The sequence below is a fragment of the Pelobates fuscus genome, chromosome 3 (genome assembly GCF_036172605.1).
Source record: "Pelobates fuscus isolate aPelFus1 chromosome 3, aPelFus1.pri, whole genome shotgun sequence".
NCBI classification, from domain to species: Eukaryota; Metazoa; Chordata; class Amphibia; order Anura; family Pelobatidae; genus Pelobates; species Pelobates fuscus.
In genome coordinates this window covers 197,603,146-197,621,794 of record NC_086319.1, presented here as the reverse complement: position 1 = coordinate 197,621,794, position 18,649 = coordinate 197,603,146, and the positions used below count along the sequence as shown (strand labels likewise).

The 18,649-nt window shown below is 39.4% G+C and overlaps 1 protein-coding gene across 2 annotated transcripts in view; it reads right to left on the bottom strand.

Annotated features, from left to right (window-relative positions):
• NDST1 (N-deacetylase and N-sulfotransferase 1) overlaps positions 1-18,649 on the bottom strand; it is a 95,690-nt gene that overhangs the window by 25,005 nt on the left and 52,036 nt on the right. For both annotated transcript variants that reach the window (XM_063447883.1, XM_063447884.1), the window contains exons 3-9: positions 14,568-15,050; positions 12,398-12,485; positions 12,023-12,177; positions 10,104-10,289; positions 6,963-7,091; positions 3,661-3,843; positions 3,077-3,173 (exon numbers count right to left, since the gene is read on the bottom strand). In XM_063447883.1, the coding sequence (XP_063303953.1) occupies positions 3,077-3,173; positions 3,661-3,843; positions 6,963-7,091; positions 10,104-10,289; positions 12,023-12,177; positions 12,398-12,485; positions 14,568-15,050 (1,321 nt within the window). The remainder of the gene's footprint in view (positions 1-3,076; positions 3,174-3,660; positions 3,844-6,962; positions 7,092-10,103; positions 10,290-12,022; positions 12,178-12,397; positions 12,486-14,567; positions 15,051-18,649) is intronic.

Here is an 18,649-nt window from a genome sequence, read left to right as displayed (position 1 = left end):
TCCCAGGACTGAGGAGATACACCACCCGAAGCACTAGCACACATAACCCACAGCATACAATAAGCTCCGACACTCATGCAACTCCATAGGCTACAGCTGCCTCCACAGCAACCCGCTGTCTCTATCTCAAACAAGGCAGTTGTTACTCCTGCTCATAAGCATTAACGTACTGCATAAACGCAGGCCACTCCACACACTGCGGCAGCACAAGGGTTAATCCCACGACTGACACTACACAGGCACATTAACCCCAGCATAGTTCTACACGTCACACAATCACACAGAAAACCGGTACGCTTCTCACTAACATCCTGCCATTCACTTAACCTAAATTACAAACGCAAAGCATGCTCATGTACATCTCAATCTTTACCTTCAACTATTACTCACTCACATGACTCGCAAGTACATACAGCTAGACACACAACTCCAGCTAGGACTAAACATGTTCATTTTGAAGATTTTGTTTGCCGATATGCCTGTTTGTAATTTGATATTACTCGTACACTAAAAACAAAAAAATGCAGTATTCCGTGATGACGCTAAACGACATAGTTACTTTATCTATGTGAAAATGCTGAAATGTATATCTAAAACTGCACTCAAAAAGAATTAAAAAAAAAATACTGAAAAAAAGAACAACCAGACACAAAAAAATAAAAATCCATCCAGAGCAGAGAAAGGTTTATAAATCCTTCTCACGCCCTGCAATTTGACTCCGAGTGTCCTGATTGGTTGCTTTAAATAAGAGTGCTCTGATAGGCTAGTCTTGAGCCTGAGGCTAAACAGGGGACCTAGTGTCCCTCTCTGACCCGCACCCATGAGTGGCGGTGGTCGAGTGGCCTAAATAACAAAAAGGGGGGGGGCAGCATTCTGCCTGCCCCTGACCCCCACCCATGAGTGGTGGGTGGAGGCCCTCAATGACAGAAGGAAGGGGTAGGGGAGAGATTTACTGTCTAGATAGTGTTACAAAGGCTGACAAAGCGTAGATCTTAAATCATAAGTAACATAAAAATAACAGGTAATGATTTTTCCAAAGATACCATGTGGGTATTTTAGCTTTTACAGAAAAAAAAAAATGTATGTCCTGCAAAGGTTTTTGTCTGTTTTTTTTTTACATGAACATTTTGAAGTTATGATCAGGAAGGGTGATAAAAAAAACATTACTCAAGTGTTTGAATGTCACGATTACGGTGTGACCCAGCACGCAAGACTATATTAACACAAACGTCTATACCGGACCTTACAATGATTGGACTTAATTTAAAAGAGAATGGTCAAAGAACAAGCCAAAGTCAGGTATACAGAATGAGACAATACGAATAAACTAGCCAAAGGTCAGGATACCAGAAGTAGGGAAAGTTAAAAACATAAGCCAAAGTCACTAACCATAAAATATACCAAGAACGCGCTATGTGACAACCATTACAGGGTTTAAATATGCCTCTCAGTGCTGTGCTTGGTTAGTACATGGCCTTTGACCCAAAACCTTGCATGTACGTCGATAATGTGACATCACATGCACGCCGGCGCCATCTTTAATGTGCGCAGTGCGCCCTTTAACAGTAAGAACGGGAGCGCAGCGGCCGGGGCCCCAGTCTTCCGTGAGGATCGGGCGGCACTCCGTCGCGATCCAGGTAAGTTAAGTTTCCCCTTTTCTGCGCGACTGCCCTGCTCATGTGCGGCCGCGCCGATCAGGGACTTACTTTTATCTGAACTATTGGCGTGGCTGCACTGATACACACCCCCTGCACCATGAAACTTTATTTTCTCTCCTTTTGTCCTGGATCGGTTAGTGTGTGCTTGCTTCTTTTGTGTTAGAGCCCTTGATGCACTTGCATGTTTTTTGTTTTTTTTGTCCTTTAATGCATTAGGGTTTTTATACAGTTCCATCTGGATATGTTTCATTTATTTGGTCTTTTATTGAAGAAATTTTTTACTGAAGAAATAAAAGAATCAGGATTTCAAATGGTTTCCTTTTTATTTTGATGGTTTATATAAATTCTTTGCTCCACCCCCTTTTTAATGGGAGGGACTTACTTATAGAACCATAACATATGCTATTTAACATTTAAGGGACGCTGTAGTCCCCAAAACAACTTTAGCTTAATGAAGCAGTTTTGGTGTATAGATTACCGTATGTCCCTGCAGTCTCACTGCTTAATTCCCTGCCATTTAGGAGTTAAATCACTTAAATCACTGCATGCAGTCTGTGTCAGTCACAGCCAGGGTTGCAGAAACAGAAACAAAAGTGATTTAACTCCTAAATGGCAGAACACTGAGCAGCGAGACTTAAGAGGCATGATCTATACACAAAAAGCTGCTTCATTACGCTAAAGATGTATTGGTGACTATAGTGTCCCTTTAAATTGCTTTATTATGTGCCACAGACCTTAGTATGTATTTTTAATCTTTATAATGTTAATTGATGCAGTTGTAATTAACAGGCTTGACATGCTATTTACCGAGTATTCTGCTATTTTAACACTTACACTAAGGAAATAGATCCTCTCACTGAGCTCACTTAAACTCGGATGCCAGTCTGTTAGCTGTGATCGTAAATGTCAAACATCTTTAAAATGACTTCTGAGTGTAATTGAATTGAGCTTATTTAGGCTTCCTAATAAATCAGGATGATAATCTTTATGGAAATATGTACACTTGCACATGCGCAAAGGTACGCCAGCTAAGCATGTAAGACCAAACTGAACAGAATGATGGTGGTGTTGATGACACGTGCAGGCTGTCTATCTACCTCCCTCTCATTCACTGGTGCAATCAAAACGAACTGGTAACCGTTGAGGTTACACAAGGTATAGTTACACTTTAAAAGCAGTAAGCAGGTTCTTTTTTCTCCTGTCATAGCAGTGGCTTTTTAATACAGATAAACCTCTTACTAACCAACAGTGGGTCAAATTCAGACCACTTTTATACAAAATGGGTAATGAAACCAGACTAGGCAACATTAGTCATTAGCATTCTCAGTCAGAGGAGTTAATATATCATACAACAACCAGAGGCTCACTAATGTGCACAATGGTCTAGCCTTAGAGAAAAATGTAGAAGTAATATACACCTGTTTTCTGAGGTCCTATGATGAGCAGTTTGGGAAAGCGGTCACATGTCTTTTCTTTGGACCAAATATCTTTGTGTCTTTTGTCCTCACATGGATCCTGCAAATAGAATGAACACACATGATCAGTAGTAGTATTTGTATATTACATATCTAAAAACACCCCCACCCCTTCAAACACACACACAAAATCAGGTTTCTACATCATGCGATAAGACCTCGCCGTTAAAGAAACCCTGCATTTCTCCACCACTTGTGAATAAGCATAGACAGTAGGCATCTGGTGATTTTATTTTGTTTTCAGAGAAGAACAGAACGTGTTTAGAGCAATGAAGAGGGAGTCATATGAAGTAAAACAGACAGATTTTTTTTTGGATAAACTATTCCAGAAATGGCAATATGCGACTGTTCAAAAAGCAATGTCGGTTTGTCTTAGTTGCTGACTGAAGACTATGAACATTTGGGTTACACAAAAGTTAGAGGGCACCATTCGGAAATAAAGTTAAAAATGTATAGTTGATTCCAGAATATTATTTGTTTTGGCATAAAATCAGAATTACTTGCAACTGTGTGACGTTCTCTATTACCTGCCACAAGGGGTCCTTTTCCTCTGGGAAGATCTGAAAATACTTGTGAGCAAGCTGTACTGGAGGCAGTGTCTGCAGTTTGAGATTTGTCCAGGTGTTCAGAAACTTTACCAAGTGCTTGAACGTATAGAGTCCCAGACGATCATTGCCATAATTAGACAAGTGAGTCATGAAAATGCTGATCTAAAAGAAAATAGTGTTAGAGCCAAGCAAATGGAAAAATTAAAAAGACCAAGAAAAAATAATTATATGATAAAACTTTAATGGAACAACAAACATTTGGTAAATCCAACTTTTACATGTGTTTGGACATAAAAAAAACAATCTAACCCGTGGTCTTTTTTTAAAAAAATGCTTTTCTTTCTTTCTGTACAGTGCCGCTTGCCAAACTAGAGCAATGGCATTTACCAGCATATATAATTTAATTTAGTGCACTTTCCAATATGACCATAAAGTCTCTGTCATGCACTTTGCTACTCCAATGAAAACATCAAATGGTTTAGAACTATAGATGGTTCCATATTTTCACAAACATGTTCTGTCTGCAATATACTAAAAGCAATTCTGGTGCATAGAATTCATTGTCATACAATGAATGCTTCCTGTTTTCATGCTTCAATAAAATAATACAACTTACTATAATTTTTCAAAATATTTAAACTTGTTCCTTGGGCACCTCATAATACAATTTAATTGATAATACTACTATTATTCTTGCCACTCAATCAGCATAACAAGCAGGTAGTCCTTGATTCAAATCGACTGCACCTACAGACATTCACATATGTATTGCACATGTATACAACTCTTTAAAGTAACTGCTCTCTACTCACACAATATATCTATATAAACACAATGTTCTAAACCATATTCACTGTTGATATTAGCTTTCTTTTAATACCTTATTTTGTTTGTGCATGCGATTAACAAATGGGTTTGCTTTGCCACAACAACAGAAGCAAACTAAACGATGTACACACGATATTAACAGTATGGCATTGAAAACATTGCACAGTTTTTATGTTAAGTTTTCAGGGTGAGCATGCATGTCATAGCATAGTGCGGTACAAGGTGAGCAAGAAAATTAGGTTATAACTAGTCATGCGAGGTAAAACTCTTAATGCGTTCTGGCTATTAACATCATATTCGAACTTGACTCGAGTTAAAGATAATCTTGTATAGCTCGGTGCATGAGAAAAAGTATACAGTAAAAACAAGGAAGCAACACAGGTAGCCAGCATCCCTGCCCAAATTAAGCTGCTTAGCACTATCCCCCGGCTTAGCCCCCGCCCTTCATGGTTTGTGGCTGGATAGAGTGTGCATAAAAGACATTAGTCCTATACACTGTCTATGGTATAGCTTGCTGATCATGAGAGTAGTGAATGGAAGCATGTGTCCAGTGAGTGACATATAACATAACTATTATCAAATATCATGCATGATGTGTAAGTAGTCGTTTAAATCCCTGAAAACAGGCCTAACATTTTACTGCTTATTGGGTCTAGATAGGGGAGAGACATGAGTCCCTGCATAGAAGATAAAGCATTGGAGCATATTGGAGCTGGTGTGTGAGTTAACCAGTCCCCTTCAGCGTCCAGTACGGCATGGAATCTGGAGAGACCAGATGAACATAACTCCAAAAGAAAGTAAATGAAAATATAAATATGCTAGCTTGACTATTTGATTTTAGATGGTGTCTCGGAGTGTGGACCATATGAGTAGAAAAAACAGTAATGTTAGCTGATAGTGAGCCTTAAGGATATAGGGGCCATCCCCTGGAGTGAGTGGGAAAGTCCCCCTTCAGGCCTGGCTTCATCCGATGCCGCTCCAGCATCTCAGGTGCCTTGTGTACATGTCCATCAGGATCTGGATTAGGCTGAGGTCCAGGGTGTTGCGTGTTGGGTACCCCCCAGGGGGCAGTAGTCTCCCTTCACCACGTGGGAAAGATAGGGGAGAGTTTGCGGCAGTGGTGTGTTCCGTTGCCCGGCTTCCAATTGCCATTCCCGGCCAGGAGGGGGTAGCCCTAGTCTTTGTGGAGGCTTTAGGTGACTCACCAGTGGGCGAGGATTTGTCTGCTGGAGCTTGCCTCTGGTTTCCCGTCTCTCTCTTCCCGCCGTCCGGGTCACTCTCCGGGCCCGTGCTGGTGCTGTGGGCTTCCTTGAGACTGATGTCGGTAGGACTTCTTCTGAGGTGTCCCTGCGTTGAAAGATCAAGGCCCAGAAGTCCACGAATATGCGGTCTAGCCGCTCAGACAATGGTGGCAGACAGGGCTTAGGTGCTGGTGTCCACGTGGCTCCCGCCATGTTATATGCCAGCAGTCCTGCGGTTCTGCTGATCTGAGGTTGGTGCCTCTCCGTTCTGGACTGTATGTTTTAATTGCCGGGATATCCCTGCAAGAGGGTGAAGAGGGTGATCCGAGGAGACCTATAGTAGAATAGGCTGCAGTTGGCTGAGGTATCGGCCGCCTCCCCCCTGCCTCCCGGTAGGCCTCAGGTCTGTCCCCTGGATGCGGTCGCCTGTGTTGGTCATGGACCCTGTTTTGACTCTTCTCCGTATTAAGCCTCTGTCTCTGGGGTTGAAACGCAGGTAATATGTAGCTTGTTGACATAAATTTGGCTGATTTTGGGCTGTTTTGCCCGGAGCTCATCTGCAGTGCGACAGCTCAGCTCGGCTGTCAAGCTCCGCCCCCCCCCCCGATATTAGCTTTCTAAAGTAATCACCGCTTTACACAAAGTCCTAGCAGACCTGAAAAAAAAAGCATCCAATAGGTTTGCATAGTGCGGATTAGCAAGTTCTAGGAAGCCCGTTCTCAAAGGTACAGTGGACACCTTCCAGGAAAGCAGATTCCCATTCTCCCAGAATGTGGAAATAAATCTAAGTTTGTTGTTCTTCACAATACACCTAAATCAGGAAGCTCGAGAGCCAATTACACCTTCATTAAATATTGATACAGAGTGTAATGGCTCTTTTATTGCAGCACACAGCCTGGCTGTTTATTGATTTGATTGACTGTAACGGTCTCCTGGATACACCTGAGATTCATAACGAGGATTCAGTAGCCTCATATATTCTCTCTCGCTCTCACTTCGCTTCAGGATAGAATTTAACTAAAGGGAAGGGGTTTTAGTGGCAATGTGCTTTGTGAACGCAAATAATGGTCAGGGAACAGGGATGAAGACTACATATTGTGCAAGATGTTGTTATGAACATACAGGATTGAGAAATGGGAAGGGAAAAAACAACAAAATAAAACTGCTGGCAGTCAGCTTCTATACACATACAAAACAATCCTTTGCACTCACAGGGTTGAGCAGCACAGTCAGGAAGAGTTCTCCACCATTAATAATCTTGTCCAATTCCACTGGGCCTCCAGGATACTCATTATAGAATATGGTATGCGTGAAGAGGCCACAGGTCTGGCGAGGCAGGACCTGCGTGGGGAGAAGAGGCAGTGAAACATGTTTAACAGCCACTTATTTTAACTCACGTAAAGGAGATGGAACCTTTTTTAAATTTGTTTATTTAGGATTTTGTTGCACACAATCTAATACTACTAATCCGCACAATAAATTAACCTACATTGGATTTAATAAAATGCTTGGGTTATTAAGTATTATTCTGGATTTGTTAATGACACCTTTTTAAACATATTATTACTACATACTCTTCTTACCCCACGCAAAAACAAGCCAGATGGGTCAAACGAATGACATACCCTACACATATATTAATAATTGGATAATTATCTACTCTCCACACACCTACCCATCGGAACCCCTACTATTCTTACGTGGATCAGTGTTTATTACCACCAAATTCATGCAAAACCATGGTAAACATTTTTGACATTTCTTTTTTAATAGTAAAAAAAACAAACAACAAAAAAAAACGCTTATTGAACCAGTTGTATCTTTAACTCTAGAGTGGCAGGTTTGATTCTCAGTCAGGTTCAACTTGGCTCCTGCCAAGGTTAATTAAGCAGGTTGAGTAATATCAGCTACATTTTAACAAACTAGTGAACAAAATAAATATCCACAATCTATCCACTATCTAAGATGACACATTCCAATAAACAGGAATCAAAACACTGTATATAATAATATCAAATTAAAACAAAGTATAAGTATATAAAAAATTAAAATATAATTTATATATATATATATATATATATATATATATATATATATATATATATATATATATATATATATATATATATATATATATATATATATATAAAAAACAACAACTATGCAGACTCTGCTATAAAGAAACCTGCAGCATTATATGGCCACATGGTAACCTGCAAAGGGAGTTGAATGCATAGCAAGTATATATTTGATGCAGAATTATTTTTGCTTTCTTTCTTTCTTCCCCATCAGTGGGACCTGCTTTTCAAAGTATCTAAAAACATCCCAGTGTCACTTAATATGCAGCTCTAATATAGTATTTGAATCCAATGTACCTCAGCAAATATCAACAATTTCCTTTCATTTAAAGGCCTGTATCCAAACAAATATTTTGATAAGGAATTTTAATTTTAAAAAGAAAAATAGGACATTTATATATACTGCAAATGGGAGCAAAATGGTAGAATGCTGCAGGTGCCACTATAAAAAAAAAATGTATAAGTCAGTAATTTAAAGTACTACTATAACCACCTAGACCACTTCAACTCAAGGAAGTGGTCTGAGTGCAGTAGTCCTGTAATTTTCACCCTGCAATGTAAAACACAGCCTTTTGTAGACAGTAGGATAGAGTAGAGCTGCTTCCTCCTCTAGAACCAATCAAATGAGGTGTGCAGCTTTTGGCTGTAAATGTGTATCTCAAATTCATTGCTTCTCAAGAAGAAGATCGCGAAAGACATCTTCGAAGGTGGAGCAGGCAGCTGCTGCAGAATAGTCCCGGAAATGGAAAAAAGGCAAGTAATCATTCTTTAACGTTATTTTGTATTGTTTAAATAGCATGTGGAGTAGACAGACGTAAACCTATATCCCAAAAACGATTGTTATTTTTGGAGGTATAGGTTCCCTTTAAATTACATTTCGGGAATATCCATGAGAAATGTGCCACACTGTAATGGTGCTGCAATCAAAAGAGCAAAAAAAAAAAATCTTTAAAGTGTTATTTTCATGTTTCCACTTGGGTTAGGGTACTATGCACATTCATCAGTAGGTTGCCACAATCAAGATGCTGTGTTCTGTAAAAATCATGGATTGATAGGAGTTTCATTTACATAGAGATCCAGGGGACAGTTTTTTTTTTTTGTTAAGTGTTCGGAGGACTTGTGTTGCAGAGCAGGGCACACTGTACCCCTTCCTGTAAACATTCTGTATACACCAGAAACAGATTTATAAAATTCATCCATTTCACAAGGAAAACCATAAATGCAAATTGTACAGTAAAATAAAATTGCTTATTGCTTCAGGAACAACGACAAAGCAATGCATTCAGAGAGACCAGGTATTTACCTAACATTTATAGTTATTCCAGGAAGATGGTGCCCATTTTGTCATTATAATTACATATTTCACTATACATCAATGACTTTAATACAGCAATCAGATAATTTACAGAGTTAAAACCTGTATTTAGGTGGTGTTAAAAGCTAATCTGCCACGTTAAATTGATATTTAACTATGCATTTTAACCCCTTAAGGACACATGACATGTGTGACATGTCACGATTCCCTTTTATTCCAGAAGTTTGGTCCTTAAGGGGTTAAGGCCACATATATGCCATATTCAGAGTCAATGAATCAGAATGGCCTATGAGAAGACAGGAACACAAGTTCACACTGGTCTTTGACGTATAATAAACCTCAACAAATCATTTATACAATTTTTCCTAAACAAAAAAAAATAATCAAAAAAAGGGGAACCAATTTAAGTACTATGCAAATCTGGCTCTTTTGAGCCAGGCAGCTTCCATTTTCCAAACAATTAGCATATTCTGGTTTGTTACCAAGACTGAGAGTTTGATTTTGCAATCAAAACACATCAAAATATTATAATGGCTCAAATGAATGTTACTTAAAAAGAATGTTTTTTTTTTAGGGATATATTCTCTTGCCCTGAAGAGAGTTTTCCAGGCAATCAGGCACGTTTATAACCGAGACCCAGGCCTTCTACAAGAGCTGGAGAGAGAGATCATATAGACTTGTCTAGCACAGCATGTGGCGCACTAACAGGATGCAAAAGAAATAGAATAATGTTCTTATTTAATATCAGAGGGAAAAGGGACAGACTTACATGTGAGCTAATTTTGGCAAATCACACAGTTATAAAGTAACCATAATATTTACAAAGAACATTGATAATGTCCCTTTACAGACTTTTTTGCTTTAGTGCTGGACTTCTCAGCAGAGAAGATTCAAAAATGTAAACTAAAGCAACAAAGTCTCTAGTCCAAAAGTTGGTGTGCCTAGGCCAAAATAACTTACCATTATTCCGTTGTGGATGAAGCCTCTGCGAAATCGTGCAGGTTTTAGGTGAGGGTATTCCTCGGTACTTGTAACTTTAATCCCCCATATCTGCTTCCACGATTCATACAGCTGTACATGAACAGGATACACTCCAGAATGATGAGGGGCCACTGCATATCCCATATCTGTAGGTATACCATGATCCTAAATTGCAAACAAAGAGAAGGAACACATTATCAATACTAGATCTGATCGGTTAAATCAAATTAATTACATTACAAATATATTTATGTCAATGTAAAATGAAACCAAATTTCAATTTTTACATTGAAATTGATCAAATTTTTTTTTTTTTTTTAAAGGAACACTACACATTACATATTGTCATTTCAATGAAATGTTTAACACCTTAAAGTGACACTTTAGGCACAAAAACAACTTTTCCTTAATTAAGTAATTTTAGTATTTAGCTCACGCCTTGTCATTATTCACTGCTCAGTTCTCTGCCATTTAGGACTTAAATCACATTTGCTTCTGTTCATGCAGTCCTAGCCACACCTCCTCTGGCTGTGACTGACAGGCCTCATTGGAAAAAAAATAATTTCAGATTTTAACTTACTTTAGAAGTTTGTATCTCTTGCTCTGTAAATTGAATCACACACAGTAGGCTTCTACAAGGTCTAGAAAGCTATTAACAGTTCATGAAATAATACATTCAAAATTAAACAGACTGTGCAATAAAATAAGTATAAACATTAAATCTCACTTTACAGGATGTGTTTAGGAAGATAGTGCAAGTGACATGCAAAAAGGTGTCGTTAGGGCTGCATAAACAAAGTGATATAACTCCTTAATGGTAGAGAATTGAGCAATGAGGCTGCTGAGGCATGATCTATACCTCAAAACTGCTTCATCAAGCTAAAGTTGTTTTGGTAACTATAGTGCCCATTTAAGATAAGAGGGTGCGCAGAACATTCATGCACCAAAACAACATAATTGAGATGAAGTTGCTTTGGTGCCTAGATGGTTACTTTAACTATATTACAGGCAAAAGCCGCAGACAGCATAGCATTAATTTAAAGGGCACTCTATGGGTTAGTGTAGTTACTGCACAAAGAGGCTATGAACTCTGCCCCACAGTTCTTTTCTCACAATTTGTCATATAATCTTTGATATGATATGCAATTTAAGGCACACATAATTTCCATGCTGCTTTAACAAAGTTAGACCAGAGGTGATAAATGGTAGATTCCCAGCTATTGTACATCTACATCTATAATGCTTTGCCAGCATCAAAGCAGAAAAAGCTTAATAAGTGTTACAGTTCAACAATATCTAGAGGATCTGCCTTCGGCCGTCTCTGGCTTAGTCAAATCTCTTTATAGAATGATGCTTTTGGCAAGTCACCTGTCCAGCAGGGATTGGTTAGAGATGCTCATAACATTTGAAACCTAAAGGACAAAATGTTTCCACAGGCCTGCAGGATAAAAAATTTTTATAACCATTCCTATAAACTAATTTTGATACAGAAAGTTTGCGTATGTTTTTAGGTGAACCAAAACATCAATTTAATATCAAAACACTAACTACTGGATAAAATCTACCTGTTAAGAAGACCAAGTGATCCTCTATTTTGGAATTTTTGTTTTTGCTGTGCATATTATGGCATTTCCATATGAATACAGATTGTAAGCCCAACTGAATTATAATACATAGCCCGTGCTGTATTTGGTGTTTGCCAAGTCACTCATTGGCTGCTTATTTTTCCAAAGATTGCTCTGGAATTTCACAAAGACTGCACACATAAAGAGTTATTTATACATCACAGAATACATTGTATATAAAATGTACATTCATGAAATGTCTTCCTGTTTTCAGTGCTCAAGATTAATTGGACTGCAGAAAATGACAACTCAAAATCATGGCATCCCACTCACCACAGCAAACTTCCTGTTCAAGGCCATCTGCTCTGCTAGCACGGACTGGTTGTGGAATAGATGAGGCTGCATGTGGCTCCACATATGAGGGAACCACCAAAACTGCTTGACGTAGGAAAGCAAAAGGTTATCTCCTTCATCCTCTGCATCGGTGCCTAATTCAAAATATATGCATCAATTTAGATTGGGGCTAAAAATAAATGGAAAAAATAAAACTCTCACACAAAACAGTCTGAATAAAAAAGAATGACAAACAAAAATAATACATATTAAATAAATAATCATGATAAATAATTTTACAATTAAAATGTAAACTCTTTTTCTAACAGCATCCTTTTAAGTTATTGAATTTCATATGTATTAGGACACACTCACCTGTGTGGAAGAACTTCCCAGAAAAACCAAGATTGAAGGTAAAATTAGGGATGTGAGTGCGTAACTCATTCTGGGTGTCAAACAGTGCCTGAAAATGAAAAGCATAAGTTATGTACAGATACATGAACATATTTTAACATACACATACAAATTTTCTGAGCATAAAGTAGGGCTTGACAAATTTGCTTATAGGAGCCAGCTAAAAAAAGTTATGAGTCAGGTTTTTAAAACTTAGTGGTACACTAATGTAGTGGTACTAGTGTCTACAGCCTGTCCCTGCAGGCTTTTCAATGTAAACACTGACATTATGATTTGTTTTCATGCACTTTTATCCCACCCAGCCTCCCTACATTTGGAAGAGTTGGAGTAGATCTGTGGAGGCGGGCAGCCGGCTGAGTGCTCTGTTGGCGGGCAGAGAGGGAGCTTTGCTCCCTCACCCAGCACTTAGTGATGCCGGGGCTGGAGTGACGTCACATGCCGGCACCGGCATCACTAAGCGGCACGTGAGAGAGCAGGGACCGGAGGATCATAGCTTCCTCGCCGTCAGCATACAGAATGCGCAGCCAGTATTTGTATAAAGGACTGGGCAAACTGTACGTAGGGAGAGTGTTTGGAGTTACTACAGTTAGAGCAGGCTTCTTCAAAAATTCCTTTATAATTTTGCAGTTTTGCACTATTCGTACCTTTTCTCTGGTTTTTCTATGTCTACTTTAACATATGGATAACTCTTTAAATTGAGCGTATAAAGTTTGTCTATAATAAAAATAAAAAAAAACATTTTGTGTAAGTTTAGTGCTTTATATACACTGGTATTCACACTGTTTGCAAATAATATTCATACACAGTTTTATTGCACTTTAAAGTTTGGATTTTACATTTGCACATTTTAAAATATTTTTTGCACTTTACAAACTGATTTTGTCTTAAAAGCACAGCACACTTATATTTGGTTTTTATTATTGTGTGTGTTTTAGGAGCTATTACACTTAATAGTGTAATATTTATATCTTTTATACATAACATTATTTGCACTTTTGAGTAAATTAGAGAATTAACGTTATAGCGCCCTTTTTTTTTTAAAACTTGTTTTTTTAGCAGTGCTATAAGTTACCTGCTATTGCGGCCGCCCCATCTGCCTTCAGCAAAGTCACACTGACTCCTCTTCCTCTTCTCAATCAATCCAATTCTTCTCATAGAGAAGCATTGTGGATGAGAAGTGAATGTGCAGGAGCCCTCCACTCAGATATAGATATATTTAGTTATTTAAAAGAGAACCTCATTTGTAATAAGTTGGGATACCGGTACTTAAGGCCCAGGCACGTAAATTATAAAATGTAATTTACATATTGGGGTTTATTTACAAAACAGAACTAAAATTAATTGAAAAGTGAGATGAAAAATTAAAGCTAAAATAGACAGGTTTAAAGCAGAATGTTTCCAAATCAAATACTATGGCTGGCAATTCAGTTTTAAAGGGACACTCAACACCAAAAAAAAACAAAAACAAGTTTAGATTATTCAATTAATGTTAGTGTATAGATCAGGGGGAGGCAACTTCGGGACTTCAGATGTTGTGGACTACATCTCCCAAAATGCTCTTAGTCCTAATGATGGCAAAGCATCAGGGGACATAGACCACAGGTGCCGAAAGTTACCTACACTTTGTATAGATCAGGCCACTGCAGTTTCATTGCTCAATTCTCTGCCATTTATGAGTTAAATCACTATTTACGCAGCCTTAACCACACCTCCTCTGGCTGAGACTCACACAACTTTCATGCACACTTCCTGAACAACAGCCTAAATTTTTGGCTTCCCTTATTCTGCAGCAGGTTTAAATTCAAATTGCATATCTCCTGCTTTGTTAATAATTCGCCTGGAACAGCCTGGAACAGCCTCCTGTGTGTGAATAAGGTTCAGTTCAAGTTCAACTAACAAAGTACAAGATAATAACTTCTTAAGTAAACACACTGTACTGTAACTTTTTGTTGTTACCTTTGCACACTGTACAAACAAATGATTACATCTATGAAGCACATCTCATGCAATGTGAACAGCACAGCATACAGAGGGAGTAATGATAGTAAAGAAACACAATTCTACCTGCATTCCCTCCCCAAAAAGTAGCAGTGAATTGATTGCCCCCCTAACCACCCAAATCTACTCCTACCTTCACATCTTCCACTTTCATGCGTGTTCCTTCCTTGCCCACAAATATATCATCAATGTCTACAAGCACATAGCGGTTGAGGGGAAGGGACAACCTCTTGCCTGTCAGGAATGACACTGCGTCCACAAACACCAGCTTGTGGAGCCAAAAGTTTAGATTGTTGCCAAAGAGAACCCTTTGTATTCCATCATGCAGTCCCAGGTCCTGTACAACAGTGGTGTGAAGGGCTGCATCCACACTTAAGTGAGGTATGGACTCCGCAGACTTGGTCTTGGCTAGAAGCACAGGCTCATATGTAGAATGGTTCGACTGGAAGACTGTCCAATCTTCCCCAGGAAGATCTCCTTTTTCCACCTGATTCGGTCGGGTGATGTACAAAAGAGGGGACTTTGGGTTGATACTGCAGTCCTTCAGGCCCAGATTTGAATGAAGGTAGAGAGGAAAACCTTTTAGTTGGGCACTCAGCAAGCTGTTCTCATTGGCCTGTGAGGATAAGAAATAGTATATTAAAATACATGAACCTTATAGCCATAACCACAATTAGTTTTGGGCTGAAATAATTATATAATACATGATTGGGATGCCAAGAACTTAAGACCGTGAATAAGGTACACCTATAGAATGGCACATTGAATAACTATACTAGATCCCACATGTGACCCATGCATATTTCACCTAACTCAATATTGGTAGTCTATGTATATTTAGAATGGAATAACATTTTACGACCAAATACACATCTTTGCTTACTCAGCACAAGATATGTTCACACCTGCTCTCCACGGAAAAAGACCAAATTCTTGGCCCACGAGACCCAATATTGCAATTCCTTAAAATACCTCTGTCAACTGAAATTTTCTTAACATAAATCAATGTAAAGCAATATTTCCATCCAACAAAGTTATTTTAAAGTTAGCTGTATTCATATTTAAAGATACAGGATTGTTTAAGCAGCACCTTATTTATTTTAACAAATTGTATGGATACAATTATTTGTATGCACCATTTCGCTAGTGTTGGAGATATATATATATATTATATATATATATATATATATATATATATATATATATATATATATATATATATATATATATATATATATATATATATATATATATATATATATATATCCAGGAAAACAGAATGCACTACAGGGTCTTTGATTGTGTAAATAAAATCGAACTTTTAATTCATATATAAAATAAAAGAATATACATCAACGTTTCGACTCACATCAGGAGCCTTCCTGAGGATGGCAAATATGACATTACAGGCATAAAAAAGGCAATATATACCTAAAATAATTATGTGCTTACCCATATCATGTGTGGATTGTGCAGTGAACGCCACTGTGCACGAGGAGATAGCCGATCAGCCCTACCTGCCGACTGTGAGATCGGTTCCCACGCTGTCTGCTTTCCACCATTGCTAGGCAACAGCTGGAACTCACAGCGATCATGCCGATCGGCTGATTGTCCGGGTAGAATTGCAGGAGCAATCACACTCAGTCACCACCTTTTGTTGTGGCTGGGGATTGTATACTGCATATTGCATTATACATAGACAATAGGAAAGCACAGAATAAAAAGACAGAAGAGGTCTAAACATAGCAACACATTTTTACAAAGAATACTCATACTAGAAACCAATTAGAATACTAATAAATATAAATATACCACTATGCTCTTTATATTGGTATGCAAGAATCAAAGTATATACTAGATACTTTCATGCTTATGGTTATATTAAAATGTTCATATCATAAAAGTGGCAACATTGTGTAAATCACTGGAGTGGTTTTATAGTAGAAGAGACTATACATGACAGATATTCTTTCTATTAGGATTTCTTGTCAGCAATTCTATGTCTTGTAAATCCACCCCTTTCTTTTCAATATTGGGACTTTGGCGTCCTTTTTTTGGCAAGTTGGATCTAAATTTCCCTTTCTACTATACTAACCAGGTCAGGTCGGGCTGATCGGCTATCTGCTTGTGCACAGTGGAGTTCACTGCACAATCCACACATAATATGGGAAAGCACATAATTCGTTTAGGTATATATTGAACATCACATGAACATACCTGGACCGACCACAAGGCCTTCTTCGGAGCGGAGCCTACAGCTTGGGGGAGGCGGCCGATCCCCCGACACAGGACACACTCGCAAGCAAACAATCGACACAGCCCTGAAACCTCCCCTCTGGACCGGTTAGGGATATCCTGGTCCTCGCTGGAGGAGACTATCCCCGCACTACAGCCTGACACACAACGGCTCCGGAATGCCACTGGGACTGAGGCGATGATGGCGCCCAAGCAACCCGGAGAGAGCACAAAGGAGCCAAACACAAGCGTCACTGACCAAGCTGACTACACAGCATGGCTGAACAAAAAACTTTTGCAGCATTTTGGCGCAGGCTGGCACGGAGCCTACACATTCAAGCCGAAATCAATCGTGAAACTAACCCCTCACCGCAACCACGAGGAGGGCACAACAAAATGGCCGATGCAAAGCGAGCACAGCAAGGCAAACGCTCCTGTCCACCCCAACAAGCCCGACAGCGATCCCACTTAACCGCTCGGAGCAACAAATCTCCTTCTGGGCAAGGGGGGCACACCGGAACAAAATCCGACCCACCGTCCACACAGGCTCTGGAGGGTCCACTGTTTCCCCACATATGGGAGAGGGATACAAGGACACAGGAAAGTGCTCCCCGCTACAACCCGGGCTGGAGGATCTGAGCATGTGCAGCCCCACCATGACAACCGGTTGGGATGGGACCGACCATTGCCCCCACAATACACCAACAGCACCATGGAGATTACTTACCCAAGAGACTGTACTACCCTGCACGCAGTCGACCATAGTGGCTCCCAGCCAGACACCTTCATCAACTGCAACACCCACGCACAAGCGGGGCATCGGTTGAACGGGCCACACCATTGTTGCTCCAGCCCTCCACCGCGAGGCGCAGGCAGGTCGGAAGACTGACACGCAAGCTCTACATACTCCCACGCCGGGACTTTCTCCTGCAGACACCGTTGGCCAGGTCTTACCTAGTATGCACCCCTCAGATGCATCTGAACTAATGCTACTTTATGTTATATTTTAAGTTTGCATATATTACATGTCCAGTTAATAACAATATGTCGCTGGCTTAACGCCATGCCTACAAGGAACCATGTTCACACTTTTAGCCAGCTAGGCAGGGTACAAACAGATCTAATTGCACGTGTTAGAATTAAAGCTTGTTGATAGACCGACGCAAGGTGACCCTACCGTAACCCAACTCAGTGGATGGGCGATGCTAGCCAGCACTCAGAATGTTTGTGTACCTATAGTATGTTGCTAGCCCATGTTTTCCATGCCTACTAGCCTAAACACCTACAGCATAAAGTGTCTACGCATAGTTATGTAAACTTAAGGATATAACTGTTCAAGCCTGTTTATAGCTTAACTTCACTATTGACGACAATGCTTAAAAGGACATATCTACTAATGCTGATACTTGCATGTCATATATCACTAGATTGTCTTACTACGTTTAAAAATGTTTAAAAATTTGCTTTCACCTCAATGCCACATATGTATAAAACTGTGATATTGCTGTGATTATGTTTGATGTTGTGGCAACGTATATCATCTTGTCAAACCATGCACAAAAAATAAAAATAAAAAATAAACTAAACAAAAAAAATGATTCAAGCTCATTATCCTAAAACCTACTATTAAAAATAGTAATATTGATTATATATATATATGCATGCATACACACATATACACACACACAAACGTAGTGCCTAGGGAGATATCAGCTATGCCTCAATGATGATGCCTAACAAGGCTGAAACGATCGTCTGGGGTTGCTGTGTCTCTCGTGCAGAGGGAACTTGCTGGCATTTCGGATCTGGACTGCCCGTATGGGTGGGACCAGTCTGATATGTTTCAGAGAAGTTCTCTCTGTAATGGCACAAGATGAGCAAAAATCAGCTTGAGAACCGAGCGGGGACCGACCGAAGGGCAGGCTATTTCAGCTGCTGCCCGTTCTCAGTATTCTCTTGCGACCCACTTTTTACTCTCCA